The sequence below is a fragment of the Bombyx mori genome, chromosome 21, assembly GCF_030269925.1.
Source record: "Bombyx mori chromosome 21, ASM3026992v2".
NCBI lineage: Eukaryota > Metazoa > Arthropoda > Insecta > Lepidoptera > Bombycidae > Bombyx > Bombyx mori.
This window is the reverse complement of record NC_085127.1, coordinates 14,199,011-14,212,322: the sequence shown is the minus strand read 5'-3', so window position 1 is coordinate 14,212,322 and position 13,312 is coordinate 14,199,011. Positions and strand designations below refer to the sequence as shown.

Sequence of the window (13,312 nt, the reverse complement as noted above, 5' to 3'; positions counted from 1 at the left end):
TATTAACGGCCTAACTAAAATAATTAATTAAATTTACGATTGAGCCTGGAAAAATCTTCAACATCGCTTCAATATATTCAAAAGTTCATGTTCAACAGTAGATCGTCTTAATATAGTTACACAGTACTTTATTACATACTAAATACTAAATTATGTTATATATTATAATGCATGAATTCACCGCTTGATTTAATTTTCAGATTTAAATATATTTAACGTTCTAGAAAAAAAAAACGATTTTATTTCAGTCATTCACATACATTCCGATTCAATTACTTTATTCACTTTTCAATGACTTCGCCGTCCATACTTAAGCCATCTGGGGTTGTAATTGCTCTCCGTCCTAGCCAAGCGGTAGTCTATGGATCAGCGGCGATCCATCCACCCAAAAAATACGCGCGATAGGTACTACATTTCAGATCCGCAAGCGCAACGTAATATCTACTTTTATACCAATATTACAAATATGAAGGTTTGTATCTTTCAATTATAAGTATAGTATAAGTAAGTGTAAGTAGCAAGTAATAAGCAGTAAGTATAATATTTAAGCTATAACTTGAATAGGTACCTTTTAACGTGGTAAACGACATGACCCAAGCAACGCCGGGTATATCTGCTATAATAAATACGACGGTGTGATTTTACGTACCAATGGATTTACAAATCGACTGACAGCTTACAGACAGAAGCAACCTCTTTAGCCCGAGAAAATACAACGCATTATTTTTGCATAACAAATAGAACGACTATAAACTATTTTATTACGTGAAAAACTTTGTACCCCCTTTTATGAAAATTGCGCGGACGGCGGAGTCCCACACTTATAGAGAACATAGAGAGGGAGTGCAGAAAGTTACTATATTTTTTAATGGGGATTTTTTTATTGCTTCTCTATTAACAATTCAAGCAAACTAAATCTCCCGACTAATAATCCACTGCATATCAGATAAATGACTACGTAACAAATTAACTACTTGATTACCTAAACATATTTTATTAAAACACGTATAAAATCAATCAAAATCAGATTGCCTTTTTTATCTAATTTACAACGAAAATCTAGCTGAAACCACTAATAGGTATACAGATTTTAAGACAAAATTACTCACCGTATAACAAAAATACTGATTTGCACACTAAATTAACCATTTCACAACGGAATTTCCAAAAGAATTTTCTAAAACTGTATAACAGATAATGTATGTTTACATTAACAAATTACATTCCACGAATTTACTACTCGTATAGATAAAATCCCCATCACCCAACTTTATTTCTTTTTGTTCTTCTGAACTTCTTTCGTTCCTTTGAACTTCTAAACGAATACAAAATTTCTAAATGTGGTTTGAAGCTCTTCGCAACAGCGCTTTCTCCTAAACTCTTTACAACCAAAAGCATTAATTTGCGACCTGATAAAATATACCGACCAAAGAGCCTTCATAACTTACTTCAAAAAATAGTGGGTATATCAAAATTTGAATTGGTATCTTGGCTCTAGGCGCCGAGATTGGGCTTTCTGCGCTCTGACCACACTGGGGCTGGGACGCGCCACGCCCCGGGCACAAAGGTCAGCCTGACTGCGATGGTGCGTTGCAGCCATTCCAGTAAATTCCCTATACCCACGGCCAGGGACTGGCGCCCCGTATAGGGCTATTGATCGCGTCACCTCTTTAAAGAGACGGCGCGTTACCTGGTCAAGCCCCCCGACATTGGACAGAAGCCGGCTTGACGCGCCGGCCACCCCCAAGTAAGTAGGAACCCAACAGCCGGTGAAGGTAGGGGAGCACTCTGGATCTTTCCAGCGCCCCCCCATCACAGACCAGAGCAAGGTGTTAAACGCATTGACGATATCGAGAAATACCGCCAAGACCACCCGCCCCCGAAGACGGCCTCCTACGAGAGGGCTCGCACGCGAAGGATCACGTCTACCGTTGAGCGGCCCTCTCGGAAGCCATACTGCTCCGCCAACAGATCGGGTCCCACCCCGACCAGATGCTGAATGAAGCCGGCCGCCAGAATGCGTTCCAGCAGCTTGCCCACCTCATCCAGCTACGCCTGGGACGGTACCCGGCGGCGGTATCCACCGGGCGAAAGCAAAACCTGCCCTAATCATACAATAAGAAGATTTTTTTAATGTTGTAATAACAAAGACTGATTAGTTAAAAAAAACTGAGTTACCTTACTGTTTTGCAATTTTTTGTGTATTATATATTAAGATTGCACTTAGTTGATTTTTTGTGCACTTTGATTAGATAAACATGACTGACTAACTGGTCTCATTTAGAATAACTCATGGTTTAAAAAAAAATAGATTTAAATATTTTGTTGCACACACAGAATTATCAGTTTTACTTTTACTTATTAACAAATAGTCATTCAGTAAAACAGTTTAGCTTTACAGATCAGACAGATTTGATTTATTTGATGAGTAAATTTAGTGTGTAATTCAGTAATTTTAGTGGTTATTTCAAATATTTGAATAGAAAAAATTGCATTACAGTTGTAGGATTAAATATTACCCTTTTTTAATTATGCCTAATAAATACATTAAATCAATAAAATAAATCTGACACAACATATACTCTTCGCTTCGTTTATTGTCACACTTTTTTTTATTGTTTAGTTTAGAGTCTGCGATCAAATTGAGAATAGATTATTATTATATTGTTTGTCTTAATACATAATTGTCTTTAATGTAGTCTTAGCGAAATCTGTGAACATACAAAGTAAATAGTCTTTGACCATAGAACCTTAATAATGTTCAAACTTTTCATTTCAATTAGGTACCTACCTAATTACACCGGTTAACCACTAGTATGATATTAATTTCTAATTACACATTTACGAACTACTATAGATTAATTATAAAAACAATTGAATATAAATAATGACAGTGATGCCTTACTACACAATTTCAACACGTTTTAGGTGATTACGTACTGTCTGTGAACGATACATTTAATATGTTTCAGTGATATATTTCGCAAACTACTAAAAATAAAAACAAACATAAAAAATAAGTTTTATTTAAGTATTGATAAATGCGTTACATATTAAAAATAAAGCAAAATTTATTACGTCAGGTTACAGTTTTAATTGTATATAGTATAATTAATAAGTATAAAAGCGAATACGTAGTTCACAGTAATAGCGAAAATGTTTCAAAAATAATTCGAAAATTCAGATACTATCTTTAGAATCTTCCATTCTTAATTAAAAAAATTAAAACCGCTACTCTGTTTTAAATTAACCCAACTCAAGATTTGCATCACTAACAAACATCCAATAACACTTCATCTTTCCGTTCATGGCTTTCAGTAAAACTGAGAAAAATAATGTGGCGACAGGCAAAAACGTGTATCCCCAGAATAAAAATACTTTTTTAATTCTTCTTAAATTTTCCACAATTGAGCTTGAGCCGGTTTCATCTGTATGCGTGAAATGCTGACAGTTCTAAATACTCGGATTGGGCACAACCCATCCAGTTGGTAGTGATTTACCGTCTTGACTCAAATACTGATCCCATTGGACTCTAAAAACAATTTTATATTAGAACTAACAACAATGATTCAACTGTTTTGAAAAGAAAACATTTGGTAAGAGATCAATGTAGAACACCATATTTAAGGCCTGAAATCATGTACTATTCCATAAAGTTTTGCTATTGGTTTGACCGGACAAAATGATAGTTCAGGATTTGGTGAAAACAAATTTCACTGCATGCACCAAGAGGTCAGCTATCCCACCTTCACCCTGTGACTGGTACAAATTTTACGAAACACTTTTGTAGCTAGCATGTTCTAAGACAGGTTTCCAAAATGAATAAATCACATAGTGTAGGAAAAGAACCTTCCTTTTTTATGTTTGAGATTTCTGGTGGCCCGAAAGTCTTTAAAATTTTACCAGGACATGTGGACGAGCAAAGGCTCAGCCAGGAGGGGTGGGTTTTGCTAACAGCTGCCCGAGCGCCTCCAAAGTAACCTTCCAATACCTAGAACCTAGTATCAGTTCTGTCTTGGTAAGGAAGATTGGCCCATGGATTAACAACACAATATTGCAGATATGTGAATATGGGCTCCACTACGAAGGGTAAGACTCAAATTAGGTAGTAACATTCATAAAATCATGTGTATAATCTCTCATAAACATATATCAGATGGACCACAACCTTGTCAGCCCATATGACCTAATATGGACATTCATAAACACCAACAATTAACACATAACGAACATGCATAAGACTTTCGTGTAGTATTACCTGGTTTTTATAAATTTATAAATATTTCCATTGAAATCCACTTGTGGGGGTTGTCCCCCAAAGAGCAAATGTTGCCATTGTAACAAATTCTGTTCAATTTTATTTGTGGCCTCCTCTAAAGGTAAAATGAATTTTTTAGTTTCTTTATTCAGTTTCTCACGCAGTTCCGCTTCTTCTGTTTCGTATTTAGATAGTTTATTTGACCATAGAGATTTGAGTGACTCTGAAATTATTTATTTATGGACTTACTTAAAGTTGCTATTAAAGTTTTTGCGCTCATCTTTTATTGACTCAGCGTCCTAGATTTTTATGAAATTATATTATTTAAATACAACATAAAATCCTCTTCTTCTATTCACCCCACAGTTGTCCACTGCTCGACATAGGCCTCCTCCAAGCCTCACCACAAAGATCGGTCCTGAGCTGCCTGCATTCTCTAGAGCATTTTATAGTGCTGGTGGTAGATGTCAATGTAAACTCACCCTACTGGTTTTATCTCAATTATTCCAGCTATGAAGAAATGCATTACAAATACAAAGGACGGTACAGCAGTTCGAAGTTCTTATGTCCTTCCACAAAGAGCTAATAATGCTAACAATATAATAGGCAAACTTACCAATCTGAGAACTAAAATGTAGCATTTCATTACAAGATACAATCCTTCCTCTTCCTTTAGCAGTGTTCTGCCTTGCTACACGAAGTTTCACCAATGTATCCAACTTGGTCAAGCATTTTTTGGCATCCTGCTTTTTACGGAGAACATCCCTGAGCACCACATCTGCCTGGAGTTTTGCCTCTTCCTCCTGTAGGTAGGTATGAGAAAATGATTATTCTGAAAGTCTGGAGCAACTTGAATACATACTTTTCAAATAAAACTCGCGTTAGTAGTGTTATTACTATATATAATTATCATATTTTAATTGAAGATCTGATAATTCATACAAAGTAATTACAATTATTTTACCTCCGGAGCAAATAAGCTTAGGGCCTACCTGATCATATGCTGTTACCGTTGCTTATGTACGTCAGAACCGCAACCACGCTGCTGCCTAGAACTAGGGATTGTTTTTAAACCTTGTTCGAAGGATGACGTAGTGCTCGGGGAAAATCTGGTATGTTCCATTCCAAATTCAAATAAATCTCTTGAAATGATTTTTAATATCGCCCCAGGTACTAAAACTGATCCAGGGCTCATTATCAATAGTAAAGGATAAAACTTTCATTGAACCCCATTGAAAAATGTTATATTCCTGTGAGTCCACAAGCCCATGGGTTCCAACAGATAACTATCAACAATCCAAAACATCTTCTGTATGAATGTAAAAAAAAGTATAGCAGCCCTTAGAAGTCCCAATGCAGAAATGGCAGCCACACTTCTCGTTGTACCTGTGCTTTGAACTGATTTATTACCTTTTAAAAAGAAATTTTAAGTACATATCTAAAGAAAAAACCATATTTACCAAAAGTTTGCAAACAATGTAAATTACAAGTAAGTCTGAATAAATATTAAGCTGACAAAAACCATACTATTACATATTTTCTGCAGTGAAATGGATTAAAAAAATTAATTAGTAATATAAGTTTAGCAATTAAATTGGTGACTTGACAGCTTTTATTTTTCAAAATTACTGCACAAACTATACAAAGCTTGTGAGTGCACTTCACAATTTATGATGTCATTTTGGACCAAAATTAGATAACTGGTTCATATTAATACACAACCATTGACATCATAATAATATATTAAAACTAGTGTTAAAGTATTAGTATTGATATCATCAGATTAGAAAACCCAACATTTCTTTAATTTATAATACTGACGAATGAATGAGGATGCCATAAAATTTTCTATTAAAATAGAATCATATTTACCTACTTTTTATATTATTATTTTTTATTGGTACTATTGGATATTGTGATAGGAAATTAATCCTATATATAGTTGATATAGGATTCATTTCAATGTATCAATTATTTTAGATGTCTTGTTTGTGACTAAAATGTGAGTTAAGTGTATTTCATTGATTTTATTGTCATAGTTATGAGAAAACATAACACTTAAAATGAACTCAGCAAGATAGTGTTTAAAATGCTTCAATTTCAGTTATAAGGTTTTAACTGAACAAAATTTTTTTTTACCAACAATAAAACATGTGAAATTTTACAAGAGTAAAATTATGTTCTTAGGAGAGTGATCAAACATACATTTATTAATTAATTTAGTTACCTGTTTAACTCTGTCTATTTCATCTTTAATTTTCTGCAAATTCTCATCAATCTTTCTTGATCTTTCCTGCCTGTCTTTTTCTATCTGTAATATCTCTGCTTTCATCTCCAGCTTTGCTCTTCTTATTCGTAATCTTTTACCCTTCCTTTTAAGTTGGGATTTTCTTAGAGCATCAATATCACAAGAAATTATATCTTCCATAAGCCTCTCGATGGTGTCTATGTCATTATGGGTATCTGCTATCAGGAAATTCCAATGATGCTCCTCAGGATCGTTTAATATTAGATTATTTAAATTCATGCGCTTTATAGTTAGATTATCTAAAGCCAAGTAGCATGATACAATTTTTGTAATCACTTGATTAGCCGTGGGGAGAGGGGTTTTCTTTTTTGTTTCACTGGTTATTTTTTTCTCAAACTCTTTTATTATTTCTTCATCAGTTGTTTTTATCGGCTCTTCTGGTGGCGGCGGTGGTGGAGGTGGTGGTGGTGGAGGTGGAGGTAATAGCATTGGTGTTAGTGAGGGTGTGGCCGTGAAGTATGCTGGTGACTGAGGTGGCATATAACTTGGAGCTCGAATTTGATCTCGTGGCCGTCGATGTAGTCCTTGCTGTGGCGAAACTTGTGCTTGTTGTATTCTTGGTGACATTTGTTTTGATGATGACTTTTGTGTTGAGGTTGGCGGTGGTGGAGGGACATTAAGGAATGCATATTTGTTTTTTAAATAATAATAATTTGAATTATACATGATTTAGTTTTAAATGTAAATTACTATTAATTTATAAAAAGGAGATAATTATGACTCGATGGCTGGAAGCTGGGGTTCAGCGTCCTTGAGAACCTGTTCAGCGGTAATGTATTCCTCGTGTTCTTTGAGGTCCTGTTCTGTTTCTAAAGTAGTTTTGAGATCTGTATATGCTTTGATTAATCTGTAATGCAATTTATAGAAAACCTTAAAATATATATTACAAACTACTTAGTAGATTGATATTGCTATAATAACATTATTGTTAAAGGTATCAATTCGCGATGCAGAGCAAAGGCTAATGTAACGGAAAAGTAAATACTTTGCATTGAAATAAAAACAAAATTAACCTAAACTTTAAAATCTCCAAAAAACATAGTTGACGGTGTTTATTTTTAAAATAGAAATTGGTAATAAAATTTCAATTCACGATTTATATAGTACTTACATGTGTTTGTACCAATTTCGACATGTGTTAACTATTTGGGAACTTTATAGTTTGAATAAAGAAAATTTGCATTAATTCGTGATTTTTCAACTATTTCTACGGTATAACATTATTTAAATGGCGCAACTGACCTCCTTTGACAGTCTGGGACCATCATCAGGGACTCCTGAAGAACCTCTTCTTGCTTCCGAATGTTGTGCTCGTCTTGCCCTTCGTCTTTTATTCTTTGAATTCTATTCTTCTGTAGCTCTGCTTCCTTCTCGTAGACTACTTTTTCCTTGGCAATCCGTTTCACGACGCCCGTCTTGATTTTAATTTGACGAATTCTAGGATCTGCCATTTCTTGCTGAATAATCGATCTTGTTTTTTTTTTCAATGCAATTTTCAATCAATAAATGCACTTCTTGACAGCATCTGTTTACGACCAAAGAGCTAAAAGAACGTGCCTGCTGTGTAAACTTTATAGAGCGTTTATCTATATTCTCTGTAGTCTGTGGAAAGTAAGGCAAATGTAGGTGTATCTTAGTAGAATCTATTCAACAGGGCACCCGTGATGCCATATTTAGAACTTGAATTTAGTATTAAAGATTTAATACATTTGACGAAATGTTAGTATTGTCAAGTTGTGGGTCTACGGAGACAGTTCCCGGATGCACATACGCGCTTATCCTTTGCTTAAGAACAGATTCTTCGACACGTAGCCACATAACGGCACAATTGTCATGGATCTACTGGGTCCCACGCCAACAAATCAAATTCCATGAACTCAACAAAATGTACATGATCTGCATTAACCCGACTCACTGCCTTTTTCAGGATGCAAAAATGGTACTCTAACCCTATCAACTGATGACTAGAGAGTATTCTTGTTCTGTTTCCAGTATCGATAGCACCCGGGAAAACTAAATGCCATTGTATAGCTTTTAATTATCAATTTACAACTTAGTCCCAACTCTAGAAATGCCACTCTGACTTCTGTCATGTGTATTAAGCTCATAGAGTTACTATTCTAACTGGAGTGCTTACTTCGTTTGACATAAAAACTAAAAATATACTTTATCTCTATGGCTTAAAGTTTATTTTTAAATAGCAAAAGATGTAAGGAAAAACGGTCTGAAAAGAGAATGATTATTAAGTGGTGGTGTCCCTCTCGCACATTTTACAAACAAAAAGCAGTGTTGCTAGCTTAGAGGATTTTCCATAAAATCTCGGAATTTGGACCCCGTCTTCGTTATCAAAAATGGCTTTTAGTGGTTAGTGGATTTTTTAGTAGCCACCCAAGTGTTGTTGAAAATTATCGAAAAGTTTAAAATCAATCCACTTTACAGGATTTTAAACATTTTATGACAATAATATATCTAAATACATATTATTTAAACGAAGTGACTTAAACTTAACTAGAAAATGTTGCGAGAATTTAGAATTTCCATCAACGTCAAAAATTAAATTGGTTCAAAATAAACGTACAAAGTTATGGTGAAATTAGTTTCTGATGATGACAATTTATTAAAATAAATTATATAAGAAGTATTGATTATATGATATATATTGATTTTTAATAGAACATCATATATTAATAAAGCTTATTAACAAAAAAATTATTGTTCTATGTTAATAAGAACTCTGTTTAATGGAAAATTTAATGGTAGGTACGTAGATTTCTGATGGTTTTCATGTTGAATTTGGTGGGAAGCCAGATTAATTGTTGGCATCACCGAAAAAGAGCTATGAATGGATTAAAAGAAAAATGGCGTCTATTTACGTTTGTAGTGCGAAGTTAAAATGGCACTGATACAGCTTGTGGCTTGTTTTTTTTTCGAAAATCGTGAAAGTTTCCGTGTAATCATGGTGAACACTTTTAATGTAAGTGGTTTTAAGCGAGAATCGTCTCCAGTTTGTGGAATATCCTTCCATATGTCAGATTCATTGATAAATTTTTACTAGTGTGAGCATATATTTTTAAAATGTGAGATATTTTTTCTCATTATAATATTTAATACCATTTGTCTTGTAAATTGTACTTAATCTATGTCATATACTAAATTTGAAAAAACAATCGTGAAAACTATAATTTTGCAATGTATTTTTCATTTTATAAGAGCCATCACGTGGTATTTTTTGAACTTTTTTTATTGTATTGAATAGCGTCGCACGGAAGCATGTATATCATTTGCCTGACGTTAAGCGAACGAGTAGGATCTTCTAGTAAATATGACGTTGGAATTTCTGGAAAATGTCCTATATAAAGGTCAAACAAGAAGAATCAAGTACTCAAACGCAAGAAATAAAAAATACCCCGAGAAAAGCAAAATTACGACAAGATGTTAAGGTATTGAAACAAAAACTTAAAAGTCGCGAAATAGTGATTGTAAATATAAAGTCGATTTTAGATTTATTAAAGAAAAATGGCGATTTTTAATTGAATTGAAATTTAAATTGCGAAATTTTAATGATACTCATGGTCCACTTAGATATTGATTAAAATAAATTATGTATTTCGTTGAAAAAAAAGAATTTACTTAAAATAGAGGAAATGTTATATTATAAGACTACAGAAAATTAACTGAACTTAATAATAATAATATGTATAACCAATATTTTGTAAATAGAGATCAAGTACTATGTGTATCGTGTTATGTGTATTGACTTGTCATTTAAGAGTTATTTAATTGTCTACATATAACAAATAAATGAATTTCAGTTCATTTCATTTTATTACCCATTGTGTTTTATTTCCTAAAATGTAACTAGTAGACTTAATATACACGTGTCATTAAAATAGCACAGAAGTAAAAATACAAACAATTTTAAATCAATTGAAGATGTGAATGTAGGAAAAGAGCACCCGATACGCGCAGACCATGTGTGTTGCAGTGTCTCACTCAGTGTGTCAAATATTAATTTGCACGGCCCACTTAGCCAGTACATTAAAGTAGGAATTGCGTAATTAAGTTCAACATAATATATTATTTAAGTCGCGGTTGAGTATTCGGACGTTAAACACGAGTTTGAGGAAGTTTAAGTAATAGAACTGAGGTAATGATGTTTGTAATAAAACTCAGTGCTAGATTTTCGACAACGCAGCAATTTCCAAAAAAAACCGTCGAAAAAAAGTCACCATGACGACGAAGCAATGTTTAGAATTGAATTTACATAAATAAAAGGTTGCAAGCACGTGTTTTGTATTTACATAGGGTTACACAGAATTACTTAAGGTAAATTCAAAACTTATGCATGTGTATAATTTTGTCCTATAATTAAATTATATATGGTCACCACATTAGACAAGGACACCGCGACCAAAAAGTATTCTCTTTCGAGACCGATTTCTCGGCATTAGACAGCACTCCAGTTGTAGGTACTTATTAACTCCATGATTAAGCTATAACTGACGCAGTACATAACGCAGTGTACTCACAATCACACAGCTATTACTTGTAGCTTGTAACTAACATATTAATCTGTGACCTTTACATTTTTTGGCGAGAGCGCGAGAATAGCATTATGTGAATTGTTTTGTTAATTTAGAGTTTCTTCAGCCTTAAACCTGTAATAGCGGTGGCTTATTAACTGCATAACCTATGTGAAATTTCAAAAACGCGTGAAAAGAAAATAAGGCCGCTGGACGTAGCTTCTTGGGCTCTCCCAAAAAGTCTACCCATTTTTTTTTAGTAAATACCTACCTATTTATTGAGTCTTTAATTGATCTAATCTCGTTTCACTAAATTTCGTCTAATTTTTCATATTCTAACAGCATTTATGAAGAAAATGTAAGACTCGGCTTGAAGGTCTCGTTACGATGCCTAACATCTTCCATAAAATCATCATTCAAAAAAATACACAACCATTCTGACTACGCAATGAAGCCTTCTTCAATGGCATTACCATCAGGGATAGAAGTAAGGAGTAAGTACCATCCCAGTGTACTGAAAAGTGTCCGTTGGAAGGGAGCCGATTATGGTGGCGCCATAGTACCAAGTGGAAGGATTTTACAAGCAGTGCTTTATACACCACATTTCGCTCCATTTAAAAGTACCTCATATCATTTCCAATTCCTACACTAGCGTTATTTTGGTGATTCTTCCAACAATAACTTGCTCTTTACAGGTGAACACTTTTTCAAATTGTCCCCTATATAAGATGGTGCCCCTTACCTCTACCCTTCATAGGCATTACACAGTTTTTATTTATTTATTTACTGTCGTCCTTAGACATTCAATGAAGTATCAAGGATAGAGTCTTCTAAGGATCATTTAAAACAATCCACAGAACAATAACCATGGAACACACGATGAACAAATTGTGAACGGGACGGCTGGCTGGTGTGAAACAACGAAGTTATTTCGTATAGTGGGCTCAGTGCGAGTGTTTTAACGTTCTCGATAGCGAAAAAGTTAACTCAAATTTGGATGGAGTTAGAACAGCGCTCCTAGCGGCAAACGAAGGGAAGCTGTTCCAGATGTCAGTTCGCACTAAGCACACAGATCATATTCATAAATAGATAGTTTAAGTTTATAAAATAAATATTATAGCAACCCTAACGCCTGCCGCGTCGGCAGCCGCGTCTGATCGCGCGCCGCGACCAATCAGGGACTCTCGTTGTCGGTTCCCGGCGCGATTCAAAGAGTAGCGACCGATGGGCTTTCCTTTTGGCAAGCCGCGCGTACGCCTTTACTGGCGCCGACAGTTCACCCGCAACCACCGAAGCATACACACGAGAATACGTCCGCACCTCGCTCGCTACCATTCCTTTTCGAACTTGTTGTGGGACCCTCTGGAGTATTCATACCCAGTGCTCCAGCTGGACAACACAAAATATGGTATAATGAAAAATAAAGCATCTATTTTTTTTTATCAATATATTATATGTGTTTGTAATAAACATTTTTACTCTTAAAATATGAAAATTTAAAACTCACATTACAATTATTATTACAATTACAAAAAAAACTACTAAATATGTAACTACTTAGGTACTATCCTAAAGCGTGATGACGCATGCGTTGCCACCTCAGCAGTTTGTCTGAGAGCTGGTTCACATCAGATCGGACCGACAGTTTGATGGGAACGACAAAGACGTTGGATGCTTATTAGTACATGTATTTCAATAGCGCTGACCTGATAAAACTGTCCGCGATGACACGTTTATCGGACGTTCAGCCACGAATTCCATCGGGTGCCACGTATTATTGGCATACTGCTTTGAGTCTTGTCGGCTCGGAGCAGCGAAACCATCCAAACATTTTGAATGCTCCAATTCCATTTCGCTCAGCAATGATTGAACGCCCCAATATTTTGTTTTTCTTTTCTTCCGTTTTCGATTTATATACCACATGGCAACTATAACGTCGTCGTCATCAAGCAAAAGCCAATTCAAAACTTTTAGTAGTCGTCGTGGCCTAACGGATAAGACGTCCGGTGCATTCGTGTTGAAGCGATGCAACGGTGTTCGAATCCCGCAGGCGGGTACCAATTTTTCAAATGAAATACGTACTCAACAAATGTTCACGATTGACTTCCACGGTGAAGGAATAACATCGTGTAATAAAAATGAAACCTGCAAAATTATAATTTGCGTAATTACTGGTGGTAGGACCTGTTGTGAGTAAGCACGGGTGGGTACCACCACCCTGCC

The 13,312-nt window shown here is 34.9% G+C and overlaps 2 protein-coding genes and 1 long non-coding RNA gene across 3 annotated transcripts in view; 1 reads left to right on the top strand and 2 right to left on the bottom strand.

The window, feature by feature from the left end:
• The window catches only part of LOC134200896 (uncharacterized), a 279,918-nt gene that overhangs the window by 204,644 nt on the left and 61,962 nt on the right, over positions 1-13,312 (top strand). The gene's annotated exons all lie outside the window — the stretch shown is intronic.
• LOC101740271 (leucine-rich repeat-containing protein AAC1) lies at positions 3,011-7,232 on the bottom strand. The gene is made up of 4 exons (XM_004925013.5): positions 6,486-7,232; positions 4,875-5,061; positions 4,259-4,481; positions 3,011-3,532 (listed from the first exon to the last, which is right to left on the bottom strand). The coding sequence occupies exons 1-4, from the start codon at positions 7,230-7,232 to the stop codon at positions 3,454-3,456; spliced, it is 1,236 nt and encodes a 411-aa protein (XP_004925070.1). The 3' UTR covers positions 3,011-3,453.
• On the bottom strand, positions 3,011-8,666 carry LOC134198666 (tubulin-specific chaperone A). The gene is made up of 2 exons (XM_062674776.1): positions 7,809-8,666; positions 3,011-7,413 (listed from the first exon to the last, which is right to left on the bottom strand). The coding sequence occupies exons 1-2, from the start codon at positions 8,015-8,017 to the stop codon at positions 7,281-7,283; spliced, it is 342 nt and encodes a 113-aa protein (XP_062530760.1). The 5' UTR covers positions 8,018-8,666; the 3' UTR covers positions 3,011-7,280.